This window comes from Lissotriton helveticus, chromosome 3_1 (assembly GCF_964261635.1).
Source record: "Lissotriton helveticus chromosome 3_1, aLisHel1.1, whole genome shotgun sequence".
In the NCBI taxonomy this organism is placed as follows: Eukaryota; Metazoa; Chordata; class Amphibia; order Caudata; family Salamandridae; genus Lissotriton; species Lissotriton helveticus.
The window spans coordinates 441545271-441568277 of NC_136061.1; the positions used below are offsets into that span (position 1 = coordinate 441545271).

The window sequence follows — 23007 nt, forward strand, 5'->3', positions numbered from 1 at the left end:
TACCACAGTAGTCGCTTTAAGTTCTGATGGGAAACCTCCTTTGGTTATCACATTGTTGTGAAGAGCCAACAGATAATGCATAAGTGCTGTTCAGTATTTCTTGTAGTATCCTACCTGGAAACTAGCAGGTCCCTGAGTCTTGCTTGATTTCATGGTCGAGAGGACTGTAGCCACCTCTTCAATGGTCAAGTGTTCATCAATCTTCAATGGTTCATCAAGCTCCATGGCTCCATGACAGCTGATGTTTCAAGTGAGCGCAATGGTAAATCTGAAATCATCTGTGAGGAAATCTCATGTAGGGGCCGTGGGAGGTGTATGTATAATGCACAGTAATAACCAGCAAATGCAGTTGCAATATCTGTGGTCTTAGATACCAACTGTTGGTCAGGGCCCGGATACCAGGCCCCACCCTATCCACCAAATCCCGGGAGGCTAGCCAGTACAGGAGCTTACCTAACTTGTCTCCCCAGCCGTAGATCCTGCTCTGTGAGACCAACCAGCACTGTCTTGCCTTGTCCAAACAATGTTGCTCCAGTGAGAGCCTATCCAGTGCGAGCTGGCGCAGTTTGTTAGTCTCCTCATCTGACCAGGCTTCTGCCCATGCTATGCATGCCTCCATACCCATGATATTTCTGCCGGCCTTGTCTGCGAAAGTGTGTGTTGACAACCTCCCTTCATAAATGCCTTGCTGACTGCCCAGAGTATCCCCGGTGAGGGCACTGAGCCCACATTTCCCTCTAGGAAGGCAACTAGTTCCTGAGACAGGAATCCTGCTGTGTCTTTATCCATGATGTGCCACGCGTTAAGGCACCAGATTGGACGCTTCTCCTGAAGCTCTTGTCCCAGGTAAAAAGTTACTGGTCCATGGTCTGAGGTACCTCGATTTAGGATCTCGGACCTTTAGTAAGGAGCAGGTCATTGGTAAGCATGAAACCAAAATCAATACAGGAGTTAGTCTTATGGGCCGCAGAGGTGTTTGTAAAGGCCCGATTTCAAGGGGGGACACACTATACATCTCAAAGGCCAGTTCTCAAGGCGAGAGGTTGAGGGCTGGGGCTGGATCCTGGAGGAATATGCTGTGGGGGACTACGACATATTAAAGTCTCCTACAAAAATGGTAAGCCCCCGGGAAAACCCCGCCATGACTTTTTGAACTGCTGACAAAGTAGGGCCGGGTACCTGGCGGGGAATGTAAACACTCCCTATGTTATGAGGCTGCCCATTGATCATCCCCTCCACTGTGACATATAGGTACTGTGGGTCTGATGAACTATTGATACCTACTATAGGAAGGTGCTTATGAATCAGGACAACCACCCCTCTGGAGCCCCTAGTCTGACCTGTGTGGTATACGTTGTCGAATCCATATTTAGCCAGGGAGGGCATCGGGTACCTAAAAGGTGCATCTCCTGAAGTAAGTACATCCGGTGCATGGCGTTTGGCAAAACTCAGGACAACAGTCCACTTGATACGATCATTGAGGCCGTTAACATTCCATGCCATTACTTAAAAGGCCATCGGACACCATACAGTTTCCTAGGGACCAAGCATTGATCACAGGGACCTCCTGTGAGTAAAAGTGAACAAGGGTCACGGCCTGCCTAAAACAAAATAAACCATATGGCTTAATAGGCCAGAACACTTCATACCTAGCTCCCACCCTCACTTCACCCAGGAAGCATCTGTCACCAGTTCTACCACGAAAAATGAGCAGAGGTGACCCTCAGGGACCAATGACCGGATCCATTTCTGAAGGAAGTCCTCAAGCACCGTTCCCTCAACTCCTTCAAGGAAACATATGAACTGGAGGCTGTTCCCCCTGGCCCGTAGTCTGCATCTTCAGCCTGGATCTCCAAACTCCAGAACGCTGTGTGAGCCACCTCCAGCTTCAAGGTCACTGCAGAGTCCAATATCCGAACTTCAATGAGGCAACATGCTCAGAGACGTTGCGGAGATCCTGGAAAAGATGTACAACATCCAAGCCAACTTCCCCAATTATGGACTCCAGCACTGCGCAGGAGGCCTGAATGGCAAAAGAATATCGGAGGTGTTAAGTTGACCCACCTGAGGAAGAGGAAGTCCTGTTGTGAAGTTTTGTTTGGCCGGAGGGCTTGCGGAGCATTGGATGTATCTGTTTTGGATTGCGCCTGCGCCAGAGGGGGCCCCCTCTACTATACTGGAACCAGTAGATAATCCAGGTACGAGGTCAAAGCTTAAAGTCCACAACTACTTGGGGAGAGGACACAGCCTCAGATGGAAGAGCAGATAAAGTGAAGGCCAGGGCATCTGACGCACCATGGGGGTCAGACTGGGGTATGACAAAACAGGAGGGGAGGGGGAGGGAATGGAGAGGGCCTGACCCGCTTGCACAAGGGAAAGTCCTATCCCTGGCAGCATGAGCAGTCCGGTCCCTCACCAGCCTCACGTCGGGGCAGTCAGGGGGTGAACTGCAAAAACTGGCTCCCCTAGATAAATGCGAGCCATCCATTTTTGTCCTTAGGGCCTGTCGTAATTTGCCAATGTCCAGAGTGAAGGTCCTAGGGGGACAAAGAAACCACTGTGAGCCCTAGCTGGCTCAGTCCATTTGCTGTAGGTTGAACAGAGGGCTGACACAGCATATAGCGCACCCAAGGGCTGGCCCAGTATCACAAGTCTTCAGAAAGGGCACTCCTAGCCTATATTGCAGTGCTTTCGACCTCCGTGGGCATCACAAGCCGTGCTGTGGCATTGCCAGGGGCCCATGACCTGCAGCTTCTGTTTGGGCTCTCGACGTGCTTTGACCACGTCCAAGCCATGCCCGTTCGGCAGACCGTCCCCATTTGTGAATTCGCCGAGGACCGCATGCAGGGCTCAGAAGGTTAAACGCCGGGGTCCACGACTCACCACCCCCTGACCACTGCACCATGAGCCTCTCACAGTGCTCAGCTAGGAGGCAGAGCCCAAGGGCCGAGCACGGAGCTCAGGCTCGGCTGCCACTGAAACACCCCGGGCCACGCCCCATGTCATGGTGCATCCACAATACAGCCAAGACAGGAGAAAGGCAGCATCCGCGGGTCACCAGGTGTTCACAGGAACGAGCCGGCCCAGTGGATGATGATCAGTCGATACCAGCAGCAGGATGGGTACAGAGTTTCATCCGAAGAGCTCATGGACTGGTGTCTGCCATCTTAACCAATCAGGCCGCACCCCCAACCTCCTATCATCTTTGGAGTTCAATATCAGTATGCCGAAGTCTCACCTGACTCATTCTCAGACCCTCCCTTTCATTGGAGCCATTCTGGACACAGTTCAGTTTCGTGCTGTTGCTCCTGGGAAAGAATACAGGACATTTAGGCTATGATCATGATCTTTGAGCCTTGAACCTAGATTTCAGTGAAGCCGTCTCTGAGGCTACTGGGACTGATGGCCTCCTTCAACCTGTTGGTCGAGTACACTAGGTGGCATAGACGGGCTCTGCAATGGGATCTGAAGTCCAGGTGGGCCCAACTTCAAGGGGACCTCTCCAAGCGCGATTAGATTTCGGAGGAGACTCCAATAGATCTGCAGTGGTTGCTACTGGACCACGATTGGGTCTGCGGCAGACCTCTCTACCTCCCCTGCCCATAGCCACATTGGAGAAGTGTAGCTCAGAGACCTATGCTCTCCAGAGACTTTTCTGTCCCATATCAGACTTCTGGAACTGAGGGCCGATGGCTTGACACTGAAAGCCTTTCTGCTATCTATCATGGGAGGCTGGTACAGGTGCTCACGGACAACACCATCGCCATGTGGTTCAAACCGGGTGCAATGGAGTCATATGCCTCTGGAAAGGCCTGGACCACCAAGGTATTTTCCTGGTGGCGAACCACCTGGCAGGCTCACTGAACTCCAGGGCTGATGAACTGAGCCATCTGTGCCTAGCAGATAACGAGTGGCAATTACAGCCAGAGGTAGCATAACTGTCTCTTCTACGGATGGGAGAACCTTGGCTTGATCTGCTCACGACGACCAAGAATATTCAGTTCCAGCACTTCTGCATGTTGGAGTTTCCAAGGGGTCTCTGGCTTGGATACATGTTCTGCCTCGATTGGAACTTTGGACTTCTGTATGACTTTCCACCAATACCACTTCTTCCCCGAGTTCGCAAGAAGTTCAGAACAGACCAGACTCAAGTCATCAAAGTGGCTCGGGATTGGGCAAGGAGAGTTTGGTATCCAGAACTTCTAGGCTTGAGCATATGTCCTCCAATCATTCGCCCCGACCTCAGGATTTGTTAATGTTTGCCTCACTACTCCTACTCATGAGCACCTGTGATCAGTCCGCAGAAAGATGTCTTGCTTTTCAAAAATAAGCGCTGGTGCTTCCCATTTTTTTTCTCATGCACAGGGCTCCATTGTATCTTGAGTCTATGTTCATACTTTTCAAACAACACAATAACATTTAAGAAAAAGATATTTGAAGTGTTGTTTGACAGTTGGTAGCGTTACCTCTCACCCTAATAAAAAGGTAGTTTCCTTTCATGTGAATATCTTGTACCAAGACAAGGACTTCAAACATGTAGAAATGCCAATATTGTAGATTTGTATAGAAAGCCTTTATAACTTAACTTTCCTTTATGCATTATTAAAGGTTCCTGGATGCCTTAAATACTATTTTGGAATTGTATCTTTCTCGGATTCCTGCTGTGGAGCTACTCAGAGTTGTCTATTCATTTTGCATAATGGGCTACTTTCCACAAACGCCTTTTGACCAACTACTACAAGAGGACACACTCAATGAGCTGCTAAACTCGGGTAAGAATCCCTGTGATCCCAATGGATTCAAAATTTAAGTTTTTCTGAAATGTATAAATTAAGATGAGTTGTCAAGGAACCCAGTCCAATATTATTACAGCCCCTGTCTGGACAGTCACCTCTGGGTCCACTAGCTTTGTGGTTATTAATATTTTTTGTCATATATGCCGTGCCTGCTTTGCCCTGAAGTCGAATGTTCTTGTGGGTCGTTCTTTCCAGACCCCAAATATTTAGTCTGTTTAAACTCCAAATTATTTAAGTTTGGGTGTGTGGTCTACATTGGGTCAATCAAGTTTCCTATTTCTGGCGATGGAAAGGATTTTCACCCTTTCTTAGATGTTGGTCCTCTCTATAGAGTATGGATCGTAGTGTGGCAAAGATGCGGCATAAAAGTAAATGCCTCATGTCTTGATCTTTAATAGGAAAACTGATTTTAATACTGCTCAATTATATCACATGCACATTACAAAGTCAAATGAGGGGGGGCAGAATTTTGAACGTTCTGTAGTTTCCTGAGGAATTTGTGTGTGTGTGTGTCTGCCTGTCTCTGTCTTGCGTGCACCCGGAGAGTGAGGCGAAGAAACTGACACTGGTAAGCGGGAGACGCCAGCAGCGAAGCTTATACAGTTGTTGGAAGTAATATCTGGGGCAACGCTACTCAGAGCTGCGGAGGTAGCGTGGGGGGTAGATACTACTAACCCCATACTGAAGGCAACCTGCAGGCGGTCAACCCGCACTGGGATCGTGCTCAAAGGTGGTATGCTTAGAGGGACTGACTTGGCGATAAACAGTAAACACGGGAAGTATAAAGTGAAAAGATTTGGGGCATTTTCTCTGGCTCCCAAGTTGTATGGAACAACCGGGAGAGAAGACTGCACCTGCAAACAACATACCACAAGGGGTATACTAACATTAATGCGCAAGTTGGACATTTTTTAGTGTCGGGCAGACATGTCAAAAAGCGACAAACTAAGAGCACAGAGAGCTAGTGAATTAATAAATGATAATTCAATGCCATTAACTGGTACGATATCTGCACAAGAAGAAAGAAAAAGAAATCATCAAGCACCTTCATCAAAGATCTTGAATACACTCGGCTAATGGAAGTAAACAAGTGGTGGGAAATTACCACACTTAAATCAACCACCCTTCAATCGATCATGGGTTTGTAAAGCGTAGCTACTCACCCCGTGAGGGGTCTCAAGGTGCTGACGGGGGTAAGGGGGCCGCTGATCCATCTGGACGCTAGGGGTTCTGTCGAACAGCTAGGTCTTGAGATCCTTCCTGAATTGGGTCAGCGACAGGGATTGCCTGAGGTGAAGAAGCAGGGTGTTCCAGGTCTTGGCGGCGAACTAGGAGAAGAATCTTCTGTCTCTGGCCTTGCGGATCCGTGGGACGGTGGCCAGGGTCAGATGGTTGAAGTAGAGGTGTCTGGTAAGTATGTGGAATGAGAGGAGGGGGTTCAGATATGCTGGCCCTGCATCATGGAGGGCTTTTTAGGCATGTGTGAGGAGATTAAAAGTGATTCTTTTGTTGACTGGGAGCCAGTGGCGTTTTCAATGGAGTTCGATGATGTGGATACATCAGGTGATGTTAAGGACCAGTCTGCCTGCAGCATTTTGTACGTTCTGTAGTTTCCTGAGTAATTTTTGGGTGACGCAGTCGTAGAGTGCGTTGCCGTAATCTAGTCTGCTGATGACGAGGGCTTGGGTGACTGTCTTTCTGGATTCTGTGGGGATCCATTTGAATGTCATTTGAAGCAGGCATAGCGTATGGAAGCATGATGAGGATACAGTATTGATCTGGATGTTCATTGTGAGCGAGGAGTCCAATATGATGCAGAGGTTAATGGATGGGCCTTGGGGGTGAGGGGGTTCCCAGTGTGGCAGACGGCCACCATGAGTCATCCCAAGCTGAGTGGGTGGGTCCCATGATAGGGACTTTGGTCTGGTCCCAGTTGAGTTTGAGGCAGATTTTTTTCATCCAGGTGGCGATAGCCTTCATGCCGCTGTGAAAGTTGTTTCTGGTGGCTGTAGGTTCGTTGGTGAGGGAGAGGATCAGCTGGGTGGCGTAGGTGACAATTTTGAGTTTGTGACTCCTGGCAATGGTTGCGTTTGGGGCTATGTAAACGTTAAAGAGGGTGTGGCTCAGGGAGGAGGCCTGGGGCACTCCACTGCTGATCTCTGTGGGTTTTGAGAGGAACAGAGGTAGCCTGAGTGGCTGTGTTTGACCAGTGAGGCAGAAGTGGATCTAGTCCAGGGCCTTGTCGCGGATACCGGCCTCGTGGAATCTTAGGGTGTGCTGGGAGATAGTGTTGAAGGCGGCCGAAAGGTCCAGAAGGTTGGGGGCTGCTGTTTCGGCCCGGTCGAGGAGGGAGCGGATGTCGTCGGTGGTGCAGTCTTGGTGCTGTGGTTTCTTCAGAGGCTGGATTGGGAGATGTCCAGGACGTTGTTCGCTTTGATGATCTCAGAGAGTTGAAGGCCTTCTCGATGACCTTAGCTGGGAAGTGGAGCAGTATATTGAACATAAGAGTGCCAAGGGGCTTAAGAATTCTGATTATGCCTACTTTAAATGATCTAGGTGAGTGTTAGAAGGTGGTTCTGACACTCTGAGCTGCCCGGATTTTTCACTTTTTGAGCACCTTTTTTTGTTGAGCTTTTACCGTGGGAGAGTCTCATAAGTTGGGACTCACCCACAGTGAACTCAGTGACCTACGGTTTTTTCAGTGAATTTCAAAGGTTTTTTAAATGATAATTTTTAAATGTAATAATAGTTATATGTATTATTTTAAATTGATTTTCTACAGTTTTATAACCGTTTATTTTTACATATTTTATTTTTAAAATTACATTATACATTTGTAATATAAATAGAAATAAAAATGTTTTTAAAAATATTGAAACTGAAATATTGTATTTTTTTTGTTTTATGTTGGTTAGAGGACAGCATGCATAGTGGATGGGGGTTTGTAGCAGTCCATGTGCTAAGGCCTGGATCCCTGCATAAGTACTTGGGTAATGATTCAATGATTTAAGTACTACAAAGAGTATGCCTGGGTGAATTTATAAGTGGTTGGGTTTTGGCGCAGTGAATAGATTAGTATATGGTGCTGAATGGGTCACTAGAGGAGTGCAAGAGGAGTGACAGGATGTTTGTTGCAGTGTACAGATACTGTTTGGGGAATTGAAGATGTGAAAGAGAAGTGTGTAGGTGGTTAAGGGACTGCATGCATATTGAACAGAGGTTTGTAGCAGTCCATGTGCTAAGGTCTGGATCACTGCATGAGTACTTGGATACGGACTGAATGGAGAATGTCTCTGTGAATGTATAAGTGGTTGGGTTTTGGCACAGTGAATGGATTAGTACATAGTACTGAATGGGTCACTAGAGGAGTACAAGAGGAGTGAGAGGGTGTTTGCTAGAGCGCATGGATACTGACTGGGGAATTGAAGATCTGGTTTGCATTTTGAAAGAGAGAGCAGGTTTCCCTGCTCTCTCTTTCAAAATCCAAACCAAGTTTGCTATGGCAATTTATTAATAACGAAGCGCGCGAGCCCACGCTTTGTTTTTTTTTTTTTGCCCCTGGGGGTCCTTGTTGGACCCCCTAAGCAGACCTAGGTGGTCAGGGTGTTTCTACCCTGCCCCCTTTTTACGTTCTGCGCACTTGTTACACTGATTTCTTATGCCTTGGTTCTACACAAAATGGCTGCCAACACTTCCAGGTTTGTAGTGTTGACAGCCAATTGGCATGCAGCTTGTGATCGGAAGGGTGCGCACAGAGTGTGCGGATCCACCACGGCCATAGATATACATGTGTTTTTACTTTTGATTTTCTCAACAACTACTGAAGAGGATTTACACCATTTAAAAAAAAAGGCACCTTTCTGAACCAAGGGCTACCTCTTTGCCAAATTTTGAATAATTCCGTTCATCTGAAAGAGACACGTTAGTGATAGATTCCTTACCTTAGAATATCCCCAGGCGTCAGACTGAATCCAGAATTTTTTTGCACAGCAGTACCCTTGCGCGTCGGTAGGCGTTGTCTGCGGCTCCGCATCCGTCGTCGGCGCCGTGATGACGTCGTCGGAGTACTTAGACGCTGCCTCCGCGTGCTGACGTCAGTTCTACTTTTTTCCGCGCCAGCAGCGCAGATCCGGAAAAAGTGGTACCTTAGTCACTTTTTGACTATAACTTTTTGATCTTTTTGATCTTTCCTTTCGAAGTATTCGACTCCGAACGATGCCGGTAGGGATGCCAGGTTTCAAGCCCTGTGAGGATTGCGACCGACTGATGTCGGTCACCGACCCTCACCGTCGGTGTCTCTACTGTCTCGGCGTCGACCACGACGACAAGGCCTGTTCCGACTGCCGGGCCCTGACTACTAAAGCTAGACGGGAGCGGTCCCGTAAGCGGCTCGAGCTCCGGCAGTCGGTCCCGCGCCAAGAGATGTCCCGGTCCGGCCGGAGGTCGAGGGACCGGTCGCGGGAGCGCAGCCATCATAGCTCCGGGAGTCGACGTCACTCTTCCGGGTCGAAGTCACTCCTCCGGGTCGAAGTCGTCCGGTAAGCACAAGAAGTCGAAGAGACGTCATCGCTCTTCTGACTCCCCCCCCCACGCTCGCGCGACGCGGCCGGAGGTTCAGGTGACACCGCCCACGCGGCTCCGTCGGAGTCGCAGGCGCCGCGTCCGGCCCCATTCCCTCCGGTCCGTGGGCCTCACGCGACGCCGAAGGAGATCGAGCGGTTCCTCATGGCCATGAGGACTCTCTCTCCTCCGACGGGCTCCGCGGTGCCTTCGGGCCCAGCGGACCCGTCTGGGGGCCCTAGCGGGTCGGGGGCTTCGGCCCGGATGCCGTCGGGTGCTTCGGCTCTGACGCCGCCGGCGCCTTCGGGCCCAGCGCCGCAGGGCCCCGCAGGATCCGGCTCCGGATCCAGGTCGTCGCCGGTGGATTTAACGACCTCCCCGACGCCGGCCCCACAGGTGTCACCCCCGGCGCCGTCCTCGGGCGGCGCCGTCCCCGAGACCTCCCTCGACCCGGTTCCGGCGCCGCTTCAGACGCCGTTCAGAGAGTTTACTTTCCATGAACCGGACCCATCCTATTCTTACCCTGAATACCAGGAGATGGGTGATGAGGAGGATTGGGAGGGGTCTGAGGACCCTCTGGCACTTGAATGCCAGTCTCATGAGGACTGGGCAGGTGACCTTGGGGACGCCAGCGGTATTGACACTTCGCCAGACACTGGCTTTGTCTCACCTCCTAGCGTGGCTACGGAGGAGGGGGCAACCTATAGTGTGGTGTTGATGAGGGCGGCCAAGGCCTTGGGCCTTGAGCTCCCCGTCGCGGCCGTGAGGACTAACCTCCTCACTTAGGTCCTTAAGCCGCAGTCATGCTCAGCCGAGCCTCTGCTGCCGTTTAACGAGGCCTTAACCGACGTTCTTTTGGGCACTTGGTCCAAGCCCGCTACGGGTTCACCCGTAGATAGGAATGTGGCCAGACGCCACCGCCCGGCTCCGGGCGACCCATGTTTCCTGTCCACCCACCCCACCCCCGAGAGCCTGGTCATCCAGGCCTCCAATTCCCAGACCGCATTCCCGTCGGCTCCGCCAGACAGGGAATCCAAGAGGTACGAGCAGTTCGGTAAAAAGATCTTCTCCTCCCTTAGTCTGGGACTGCGGTCTTCCAACACCGCCTGCCTCTTGGGCCACTACACCCACTCTCTGTGGGATACGGTTGAGGAAGTGCTGCCAGAGTGTCTATTGGAGGTACGGGCCAAACTCAGCCAAGCCCTTGTGGAGGGCTGGGATGCAGCCAAATATTCTATCCGGTGTGGGCTGGATACCACCGACTCACTAGGTAGAGCGATGGCAACGACAGTGGCGGTCAGACGTCACGCCTGGTTGAGGTCCGCCAACTTTTTGCCCGATGTCCAAAACACACTGATGGACCTGCCGTTTGATGGCCGTCGCCTTTTTGGCGACAAGGCAGACCATGCGCTTGAGCGCTTTAAGGACAGCACAGTTTTTGGATTCTATGGATCTTGTTCTGAAACCTCTCCAGCAGATACTTAACTTGTCTTTTACCACTTCGATAGTACCTTTGGCTTGGAAACAGGCTCTGGTCTCCCCTATTATTAAAAAACCCACACTTGATCCCTCTTTGCCTGAGAATTTTAGGCCAATCTCCCTGCTTCCATGGGTGGCTAAAATAGCTGAAGCTCATGTGAACGAGATGTTGGTTCGCTATATGACCCTTAATAACATTCTGGACCCGTCTCAAAACGGCTTCAGAGCGGGTCATAGTACCGAGTCAGCCCTGTTGGCCTCCACTGAGTACTTAAGATCTACCCTTGACGCCGGTCAGAGTGCAGCGCTTATATTATTCGATCTTAGCGCTGCCTTTGATACGGTGTCCCATGACATCTTGTTGTACCGTCTGGAGGCTATTGGGATCAGGCCCTGGAATGGTTCCGTGCATTCTTGACGGATAGATCCTTCCGGGTCTCGGCACCACCTTTTCAGTCTCAAGTTCATTCCATCTGCCAAGGGGTTCCGCAGGGTTCTGCGTTGAGCCCGACGTTGTTCAATCTGTATGTTCAACCCCTCGCGGCTGTGGCTAGAGAATGGGGCCTAACGTTAGTTTCGTACGCTGACGATACTCAGCTGATTGTTACCCTGGCTGAAGGTCCCTCGGCCACGGCCTCGAGGTTCCGAGATGGTATGACTGCTGTTGCCCAATGGATGGCTGAAAACTGCCTTCAATTAAATGCCACTAAAACTGAGGTGATGTTGGCAGGGAAAAACACCTCCCTCTGGAACGAACATTGGTGGCTAGCCTCCTTAGGCATTATGCCTTCCACCAAGCCAGTGGTCAAGAACTTGGGAGTGTGGCTGGATGCAGATCTTAATTTCCAGTGCCACACGAAGAAGGTGGCTGCGACATGTGTGGGCCTGTTGAGGGGCCTTCGCCCTATTTTGAAGTTTTTCTCAGCGCCTGTTCGGCAGCTTATTATCCAAGCGACAATTCTATCGCGTTTGGACTAAGCTAGCGCGTTATTTTTGGGTGCTAATAAAGCTGAGATTCTGCGTATTCAGCGAGTACAGAACTCAGCAGCCCGAGCTCTTGTCGGACTGCCTCGCAGATGCTCTGTTAGAGCCACCATCAGAGCCTTACACTGGTTACAGATTCAAGCCAGAATCCAGTTTAAGACGCTCTGTTTAGCGTTTAAAATCTTGAAAGGTACCAGCCCGGAGTTACTTCGTCCACTCTTAACTCCGTACACTCCTCAACGCAATTTGCGCTCCTTAGGGCAACATCTGGTAAATATACCCAAGTTCAGACTCTGCCGCGTCGGAGGTCGCTCCTTCCGACTGCTGGCGGCCAAACTGTGGAATTTTTTGCCTGTTTCCATTCGTGGAATCAATGAGCTTCTCCCTTTTCGTAAAGCCATTAAGACTTTTCTTTTTCCTTTAACTTAGGTTTTCTCTCTTGTAGTTTCCTTTTCTGGTACTAAGTTACGGTCAGCGCCGGGACGCCCCTTAGCTGGGGCAGCTGTGCGCTCAAACAAACCATTAACATAACATAACATAACATAACTCCAGGGCTACGGCCAAGTCCTTGGGCCTCTCGGCCCCGCGCCAGCAATCGGAAGGGGTGTTCCCACACGTGCTGCCAGCCACGCTCCGCAAGGTCATACCCAACGCGGTGGCGGCTGTGAAAACCGCCGTGGCGGCGGTCGGGGTCAACGGCGAGGTCAGTCCACACCTTCCCCCGCAGCATCCGCCTCAAAACCCTCCTAGTCCGTGTTTTCTGGCCCATGTGACGCCAGTGGGGGGCAGGGTTCGCCATCACCACCTCCACTGGCGCACTGTCACTTCGGACAGGTGGGTGCTGCAGACCGTCCGAAGGGGCTACTCCCTCCCCTTCGAGGCAACTCCTCCAGCCATGCCACCGCAGAACCACGGTGTATCGGGGGATCATTTGCAACTTCTGCAGGAGGAAGTTACGGCCCTCTTGGCCAAGGGGGCCATCGAGCGCGTTCCTGGGCCAGAAGTAGGGTGTGGTTGCTACTTTCTGGTACCCAAGAAGGGCAAAGGGGCCCTACGCCCTATCTTGGACCTACGGAACGTCAACGGCTTCCTCCGGAAGGAGAACTTCAAAATGCTGATTCTGGCTCAGGTCTTAGCTGCCCTGGATCCAGGAGACTGAATGGTAGCGTTGGACTTGCAGGACGCCTATTTCCACATTCCCGTCCTGCCGGCCCACCGGCGCTACCTGCGGTTCACGGTTGGCCGCGAGCACTTTCAGTATTCCGTGCTACCCTTCGGCCTTACCAGCGCCCCACGGGTGTTCACGAAGGTGATGGCGGTGGTCGCAGCTCATCTGCGCAGGTTAGGGGTTTCAGTCTTCCCCTACCTCGACGACTGGCTGTTGAAGGCGGGCTCGCCCCAGACAGTCGTCAGCCACCTCCAGACTACGGCAGATCTCCTGCACCAGCTGGGGTTCTCCATCAATGTGCCAAAGTCACACCTGTGCCCCTCTCAGAAGCTCCTCTTCATCGGAGCGATTCTCGACTCTGCGTAGTTTCGGGTTTATCCTCCCGAACAGCGGGTTCGGGATATTCAGGCTCTGATTCCGATCTTTCGGCCTTTATCCCGGGTCTCAGTCAGGTTGACGCTGCGGCTTCTGGGGCTGATGGCCTCCTGCATCCTACTGGTGCATCACGCCAGGTGGCGGATGCGGGCTCTGCAGTGGCACCTGAAGTTTCAGTGGGCCCAGCATCAGGGCAACCTGTCCGACCACGTCCTGATCTCGGAGGGCACTGCGAGACAGCTGCAGTGGTGGCTCACGGACCGCGATTGGGTCGGTGGCAGGTCCCTCTCCCTACCCCAGCCGGGGCACGTAGTTGTGACGGACGCGTCCCTCCAGGGCTGGGGAGGCCACATGGGAGAGGCGGAGATCAGAGGACTCGGGTCTCCGGCCGAGTCCCGGCTCCATATCAACTTTTTGAAGCTGCGGGCGATTCGTCTAGCACTGTAGGCATTCCTCCCCTCTGTCCGGGGGAGTGTAGTGCAGGTGTTCACGGACAACACCACCGCCATGTGGTACTGCAACAAACAAGGCAGGGTGGGGTCGTGGACCCTTTGCCAGGAGGCTCTGCGCCTCTGGCAGTGGCTGGAACAGCAGGGCGTGACCCTGGTGGTTCAACACCTGGCAGTTTCTCTGCACGCCAGGGCGGACGAACTCAGCCGTCGGTGCATGATGGATCACGAATGGCGTCTGAACTCGGACGTGGCGCAAGGCCTCTTTCAGCAATGGGGAGAGCCTTGGTTAGATCTATTCGCCACCGAAGAGAACGTGCAATGTCATCACTTCTGCGCGTTGGAATTTCCAAGGCGGCAATCGCTCGGCGACGCTTTTCGTCGCGTGTGGAGTTGCGGTCTGTTATACGCCTTTCTGCCTATACCACTTCTGCCCAGAGTGCTGAAGAAGATCAAGCCCGACCGGGCACAAGTCATCCTTGTGGTACTGGTATCCAGAGCTACTCAGTATGTCAGTCGATCCCCCGGTTCGTCTGCCTCTTCAGGAGGACCTTCTGTCGCAGCAGCAGGGGACGGTGCTCCACCCGAACCTGTCCAGTCTCCACCTCCATGCTTGGAGATTGAGCGGCGACAGTTGAGGCCATTTGACTTGCCTCCTGAAGTCTGTAATGTCATTCTGGCAGCCAGGCGTCCCTCCACAAAGTCGGTATACGCCTGCAGGTGGAACAGATTTGTGGCATGGTGCACAGCAAAGGCTGTGGATCCTCTCTCTGCCCCTCTTTCTAAAGTTCTCCTCTTTCTTCTTTCTCTTGCCCAGCAGGGCTCTGCTCTGGGCACTATCAAGGGCTACCTTTCTGCCCTTTCAGCCTTTCTGAGGCTGCCTGATCAACCTTCATTGTTCAAGTCCCCTATTGTAAGTAGATTTCTAAAGGGCATCACACACACGTTTCCTCCTGTTCCGTTTGTGATGCCTCAGTGGGACTTGAACCTTGTTCTTACATTTCTGATGTGCGCTCCCTTTGAGCCACTTCACAACTGTCCTCTCCGCCTTCTTACTCTGAAGACTGCTTTCCTGGTTGCCATCACCTCTGCCCGGAGAGTGAGTGAGCTCCAGGCCCTTTCTTGTACTCCACCTTTCCTTTCTGTCCATCCGGACAAGGTTGTGTTGCGTGCTAAGCCATCTTTCCTGCCCAAGGTTGTCACAGCCTTCCACATCGGGCAGTCTATCACCTTGCCAACCTTCTTTCCGCCACCGCATCTCTCTAAAGAGGAAGAGCGGCTACACCGTCTGGACCCAAAACGTGCGCTCTCGTTCTATTTGGATCGCACACGCCAGTTCCGGGTGGATGACCAACTCTTTGTTGGTTACGTGGGCGCTAAGAAGGGGAAAGCGGTGCACAAGAGGACCATCTCCCGGTGGATCATCTTGTGTATCCAGGCATGTTACTCCTTGGCTAAGAAGGAGCCCCCTGTTGGATTACGGGCTCATTCCACCCGAGCCACGGCAACTACAACTGCCCTGGGCCGGGGAGTGCCCTTACAAGACATCTGTCAGGCAGCTACGTGGGCATCGCTGCACACGTTTGCAAGGCACTACTGCCTGGACAGCCAAGTCCGGAGGGATGGCTTCTTTGGCCGTTCTGTCCTCCAGGACTTTCTGGTGTGATTATTGGTTTGCAGACCCACCACCAGGGTTGGTATTGCTGGGGTATCTATTCTAAGGTAAGGGATCTATCACTAACGTGTCTCTTACTACTTGTGTAACGATATATCTGTAAGAGACATAAGTTAGTGATAGATTCCTTACCGATCCACCCATCCTCCCCGTTCTGCGAACCGATATCTAGGGTTAGGGTTACCCCCTTTCAGGGCCCTAGTTTCAATGGCACCAGTGTTGGTTTTTAACATGGCTCAGCGCTTCTGGTGTGGAAAAGCTGTGTCGAAGAACTGACGTCAGCACGCGGAGGCGGCGTCTAAGTACTCCGACGACATCATCACGGCGCCGACGACGGACGCGGAGCCGCAGATGACGCCTACCGACGCGCAAGGGTACTGCTGCGCAAAAAAAAAAAATCCGGATCCAGTCTGACGCCTGGGGATATTCTAAGGTAAGGAATCTATCTCTAACTAATGTCTCTTACAGATATATCGTTACACAAGTAGTAACTTGTGCAGCAGTTCGGGCTGTAGCCGCGACTTAAGTTTCCTACAGAAAATTGCATGTGAAAAACATGTTTTGGGACTCCCCTTTTTTCTCGGCCCCCGCTTGCCAAATCGCTTCGTAACTTTCAAGATAGGAGCGGTCTGGATCGGGCCATAACTTTTGAAAATTTCGCGAAGATTCGTCGACCGGCGCCAAAGTTATTGGAGATAGAATGTTGCCAATTTCCTACGGAAAATCGGTCCTAACTATAACTACCTACTGGCGACCGCCAGTAGGTAATATATATATTCTTTGCCTTATTCAACAATGCAACGCCATTTTGCTCATGCATTTTATAGTCACATGTTTGAGCGCGGCATGACTAACATAGAAAAAAATTATAACATTGCATTCAATCATTATGTAAACAAAATCAAACAGAATGTCCAATATATGTATATATAATATCATAAAAATATACTGGTATTTTTGGGTCATTGAGGAGATAGATTTTTTATTCAGTGCTGTTAAAAAAAGGGCAATGTAAAAGTCTTAAGTTTCGTCAGGAAACCGTCTGCCTGAATCCCTCAGAGCAGTTAATTCTCACGTGTCGCTGCATAAAATATCTACATCATCTCCCAATTCTGAAGCCCAAGCCCTGGCTCACTGGTTAGAGGCGGCAGACCCAGAAGCAGAGGTCGGCCTGGGACCAGGGTTCAATTCCCGACGCGGCAGGGTACGGGACCAATGTCAGCGGGCTCGATAAATCTCGCCTCGGTGCCTCTCTAACCATGGGTCCCACGCTGCAACTCTGGGCAATAGCTTGCTTAATCTCCACAACGGCCCCCTCGCAGCCGGGGATGCCTGGCTTCACCTTGGGGATGCCCAATAGGGACCATCTCACAGGGAAAGCCAGGACGGGTTCCCCAGCGGTACACAGCGCCAAGAAACCCCAGGGTGAACGTGCGCTCTACAAATACATACTAACATAACATAACATAACAAAACCAAAAGTTCTTTTGCACCTGGCAGCCTGCCCCCAATCTGAGTCAATATCGGATACATGTTCGGACTGCCCCCTCAACCCACCCACCGTCCAGTGGACCCAGCCCCAACCGGGAACATAATACTATTCACCCACAAAACCATTCAATCTGGAAAGCCCAGGAATCCCAGATCCAAGAACTGGCGACTTGGAATAAAATGATCAATCACTTCTGGACTGTCACTCTTTGTTACAGAGCCCCTCCGTAGCCCTGGCTCGCAAAGTAAACTCGCTTCAGAAACGACTACAACTCTTCCCACCGCAGTCTGGACTCACCTTCTCAAGAGACTCCAATCCACCGTTTTAGCGCTAAATTATCAATCTGAAAAATTGGACATTCAAGTCGACCGCTTGAACTTGTGTGCTGTCTTTGCAACAGGGATTGACAGCAAGCTGGACAACTTATATAAACTGACCTTCAGAGCACAATCCACCACCAACTTCACACCGTCTGTCTGTTGCTGCTCTCCTATAATAGACATTCTGACCTCACTCCTGAACTTTCTCAACACTATCCAGTCCGAAATCAAGGAGCACATCAATGGTTCCAGACCGCACCAACAAACTGCATGTTCAAGCCCCCTGGGAACCGTTGCAGCCCACAATATCCACATGACATACATGCAGATCGTGTCCACCAGTTCCAGTCCAGAACCTGAAGCCTCCCGGCCGGCGACTACCCCATCTGTGCCCACCTACGTTTCCAATACCTTGGCATGGGAAGGCCCTGATTGTCTTCCAATGAGTTCAAGCCCTGAGTAGGCGCGGGCCCCATCCTCGCCGCCTTCGCCAATGGACACTAACACAGTGGCCCAGACCACTTTTGGAAACTTCATGTCAGATAGTCTCCAGTTGCCATGCCCCCTCAGTTAGAGGGAGAGGACCAGACTCTTGAACCGATGAAACAAGTCGAGCAGTCAATCCACTGCCACCTGTATCTTGATTCCACTGTTTGCAAACTCAAGAACTGGGTCTGTCTTGCCCAACAGCACTGAAAGCGACCCCCACTTGTTATCACATGACCCATTCCGACCTTTACCGAGGGCCAAGTGCAGGTTGATCCTAAAACACCACCAGCAGATACCCCCGGCAATGGGCACAGTCAAACTCCCAGACAATCCGGTGCAAGCCCAGAAGCTGCAACATCAATGTTCACCCACACTGGCTGCCAAAAAACAAGGCATACCCATTGATCAATCAAGATTCATCCTTCCGGTCAATTGTGAGCCTGCCCAGTTCAGGAAGGACACTCTCAGACTGGTTATTACAAAGTCTATGCAACCTCCGGGCCATTAGTCGGATCCAACTCCCACTATTGAGTATGTTCTCCAACAGCCTCCCTCCCCGGACCTCAGCAAACGCTATCCATGCCAACCCAGGCAGTCCAGGATCTGCCTTGGATGCACAGCATTCAACAACAAGTAACCCTTCAACCTCCAAACTGCTGTTTACTCCGGAATACCATTCCCAGTGTCCCCATGGCATTCTAAAAAGGGGGAACATTCTAAGGTTACTGAAGGCTGTCCCAGAGGTGGGTGGCCAGGAATCATGTGATATTGCATCAATTGAATTTAACCACCCAAGGGGTTCCTAAACATCAGAAGTCACATTAACAATCTGTGCCTTACCAGCTCCGGTAAAGTTAATTCTGTCTAGATCCGAGGCATTTAACTTTGGGGTCATCAAGATCAGTCCCTTTAAATTGATTGGTTATGAAATGAAATAAATTAAATGAATTTGTACTTGTAAAGCGCACTTATACCCCAACCGGGGTTTCCTGGCGCTGTACGCATACCGCTGTGGAACCCTTCCTGGCTTTTCCCTGTGATATGTCCACTCCTGGGCACCCCCAAGGTGAAGCCAGGCATCCCAGCGCTGTTTGGGCCGTTGTGGAGATTAAGCAAGCTATTGCCCAGAGTTGCAGAGTAGGACCCATGATTAGAATAGGCACCGAGGCGAGAACTATCAGGTCCGAGGAAATTGAGCCCAAGACCCGCCGAGGCGGGGATTGAACCCTGGTCCCGGGCCAGACCTCTGCATCAGGGTCTGCCTCTCTAACCATTGAGCCACACTTCTCCACATATCCAACAGTTCTGGCAAAATCTCAGTCCTCCATAGAGGTGCCCAGAAAGAGCCTTCAAGAAACAACTGGAACTGGCTGTCCTCTGTCCTGTCCCATGGATGTTCTAACTGACCTGACCCCTCGTCCCCCATGCGCTTTTAGCCACTCTTGCTAACCCTTTGCACCTGGAACATCAATGGTCTCCGGCAGAAATTACAGTCCCTCCAATCATTTACCGTCTTAAATGGTCAAGATATCAAAGCATTGCAGGTAACTTAGGCTGAGTAAAGTTGTCCGATCACAAGATTCATTAAGCATTGGAAGCCAGCCCTGAAAGAGTACAAGTTTGGCAGATCGAAGGGTTGTCGGTCCATGTACACCTCAGTAAAACTGCAAAACAACATTGACCCGATAATGTTTCAAAAGAGCTGGCTGCAAGGAATCAAAATCAGCAGCTGAAGATTACTGTGTCCCCTCTTGTTGATTAACGTTTGTCAGTCGAAATGTAAGGGAGAAGAGGTTAAAATTAAACCATTTGATTCAGACCCTGTGGGAATTGACCAGGGATGATCCCCAAGCAGATGGTATGATATCGGGGACTTCAACATATATCTTTTCCAACACCTTTTGGGATCACCCTGGGAAAGCCCATGAATATTGTTGAACAACCCAGGCCGAGGGGCTGCCTACATTGTTCACTTGGAGTGCTCCTGGTTCTGCAACTCAACAGTGTGGGCTTTAAAGTACTGAACGGTAGGTTCCCACATGACATATCACCAAACTGGTGAAGAACCATTGAAAAAAACCTTCTCTTATATTGACTACACTGTATGCAACATAGATATGTTACCCTTTGTAAAAAACTACAGTACTGTTTCGCACATAGAGAGCGATCACTGCCCTCAAACCATCACAAGCTCCACTTGTCCCATCGTGCTCTGGCCACCACTATGTGCAAAGGAATATATACTGGGAACCACATGCACCTCAAATGGAGTGATGCCGTCAGTGGCGAATTCATGGCTAATTGTATAAAATCAGCTGCAGGACCTAGTCTAAGTAATGTGTCATCGATTACTGCCTTACCAAACCAGCTATCACCTTGAAAACGATTCAGCGCTTAAAGAAAGCCTGTAACAAGGCAATGAAGGGAGTCTAAAAGAATCCCAGATTGAAAAAGATACTAGATTTTTAAGCAAGTGCAGACCAAATACAGGCAGCCAGTTCATGCAGAGAAGTTTAGACGTCTAAATCACTCTGGGCAATCCTCTTATGTGAGAGCAAGAAACCTAAATACAGAAATCATTGGGCCTTGGTAAACAAGCAGCTGAATGAACCCAGTAGGCTCAGTTGTGCGAACATTTCAGAACCGGAATGGATTATTCTTGGCAAGCGGGGATGTAGACCCAGCACAAGACGGGGGTCACCAAATGCCACAAACAATCATCCTCCCTGCCCCACCTCAAGATCAAGACTACTCGCCCTGCCCCGTAATGGACAAGGTTATCCGGACGAAACGGCTGGCCCATCTAATATCGAAGGCCAGAACAGAAGGGGCGCCTGGCTCCAACGGCCTCCCCCAAGCCCTTTTCAAGCAGGATAACCCATTCTGGGCTTGAAGGCTTACCTCACTTCTCGATTACTGCCTGAGGAGCCCGACAAATCCTGAGTCGTGGCGTGGGGCCATGTAGGAAAGCGCCTATTTTTGCTTGGTTAGCCCCCACTTTTTGCCTGATCCTTAATGTGATTTCGAACTGTCAGTGCACTGGGTACCTGCTAACCAGGTTCCCAGGGCCAATCTCTTTCTCCCAAAACTGGACCACTATTGGCACCACTTCAGTTACCCCTATAATTCCCTAGTAAATGGTACCCCTGGTACCTAAGGCGTGGCCACTGAAGAGAGCCTTCTGGGTGCTGCAGCAATGATTGTGCCACCACAGGGCCCCCTCACCAACTCTATGCACACTGCTAACTGCAGGCTGCACGTCTTTGTACAGGAAAATCTGAAGAGTCGGCATGGCACTTGCACTGGTACTTTATTGCAACAAAATGTTAGTTCGCCTTATTACGATGTACCTACTTGTGAGTGTACATCTAACTGACTCAAGATCTTACTATTGTCAAACTTTTGAAACCGTTGTGCCTCTGATTTTAGTGTTATGCCATTCTGTCGGACGTCACTCTTAAAAGTCAATGTTGCTGCTATTTCCCCTTGCACTAGCACTTTACCGCTGTCAAGTTTGTCCTTGCCTTAGCACTCTGTTACAACAAAATGCCTGTTTTCCTTATTGCGATGTTTGTATTTGCGAGTGTATTTCCATTTGACTTGAGATTTTATACTTCTTGCATGTGTTTAAAAAGCTGTAATGGTTTTAATTAACTGCAGAACTGGCCTCTCCTTTAAGACATTCCTCTCAGATGACGGGTGTGCGTAGTAGTCAGTGGAGAGGGACTGGCCTCTCCTTTCACACCTCTCAAATGACGGCTGTGCGTAGTAGGGTGTGTAACTGGACTGGCATCTCCTTTCAGACCTTTCACTCAGATGATGGGTGTCTCTCATATGGTGTGAGGGGAGGGACTTGCCTCTCCTTAGAGCCCCCTCTAGTATATGACGGCTAAGCGTAGAAGGGTGTGGGAAGAGTCTTAACTCTATTTCAAATTCTTCTCAAGCTGATGGGTGTAAATAGTAGACTGTGATAACACCATCTCCAGTAAGACTCCTTCCTTCAGTAACAAGTCTACATACTAGAGTGTATTCAAACATCACCTACTCTTTTCTATTTTTCATGATCCCAAGAGTCTTGCAAGATTGTAGCATAAAAAAAAGAATGAACCTTCTACCCATTACAGTACTTCTCTTACACACTTCCTCTAAATAACAAGGTCCACAATAAACATTCATGCTAATAGACTGTATTGAGAACTTTCCTACTTCGTTTCACTATACGCAATCCCGCAAGAGTCATGCAAAATCATACTTTCTTTTAAAAACAATATAATTACATTTTTATTACAGTAGTTATCCTTTAGGTATCTCCTCTCTGAATCTAGGGGAACAGCATGCTTTTCTCCTGCCCCTTTATATAGCTTTTTTACTTCATTACAACAGCTCCAATTTTTCACAGTAAAAAGTAATGGCAGCCATGTTATTTCTAAAATTACAAGAGCAAGTTCATCAGAGCTCATGCGGGACTGACCGAAGCCTCACGCTCCTGCAAGAGCGTTAAGGGTCACGGGAAAAACGGGCCTCTCAAACAATCACAGGGCTCCCTTTATGATTTTGTGCTCTTGCGGAACACCTGCAAGACTCATGAGCCCAAATATACCATTTTTATTAACCTCAATTTCTCAAAAACTGCCAAACAGATTTACACCAAATCACAAAAAGCACAATATGCAGACCAGTGGCTAGCTTCCTGCCAGATTTGGTATAATTCCGTTCAACAGTTTTGGTGTTGCCCTTCTTAAAGCAATCTATAGAAAATGGATTGGCATTTTGGGACCCTCTTTTTCTCGGCTACTGCTTGACAGATCACCGTGAAACTTTCCATGCATAGATTAGTCAAAAAGTCGCACCTTTTTGGAACGTTTCGTGGAGATTCGTTAAGCGGGGCCAAAGTCATTAGCAACACACAACCCTTTTGGAAAAGCGAACCTAACTATATATATATATTACAGTGGTAAATTTATCTGAACTTACAGTGGTAAATTTATCTGATATTATACTTACTGATATTCAGATTAATGTGTTGTCTCTTGGTTTAACCTTCTGCCCAACTAAGAAATTTGATTTTACTTTCCCGCGGTTTCTTTCAGCATTTTGACCAATTGTTCTGGCCTTACCTGTTGCTCCCTGAGCTTCTGCCATTACTGGACCAGCCGTCCAGAGTGCTGTTACAACAGCGCGGTTCCCGTGATACCGCCGCTGCATCAGGGGCAAGGACTT

The 23007-nt window shown here is 50.1% G+C and overlaps 1 protein-coding gene across 6 annotated transcripts in view; it reads left to right on the plus strand.

Annotated features, from left to right (window-relative positions):
• Window positions 1-23007, plus strand: part of FASTKD2 (FAST kinase domains 2) — a 328458-nt gene that overhangs the window by 189715 nt on the left and 115736 nt on the right. For all 6 annotated transcript variants that reach the window (XR_013608646.1, XR_013608644.1, XR_013608645.1 and 3 more), the window contains exon 8: window positions 4609-4772. Coding sequence is in view for 3 of the 6 variants with exons in the window: in XM_078680305.1 (XP_078536431.1) it covers window positions 4609-4772 (164 nt within the window). In the remaining 3 variants the exon portion in view is untranslated. The remainder of the gene's footprint in view (window positions 1-4608; window positions 4773-23007) is intronic.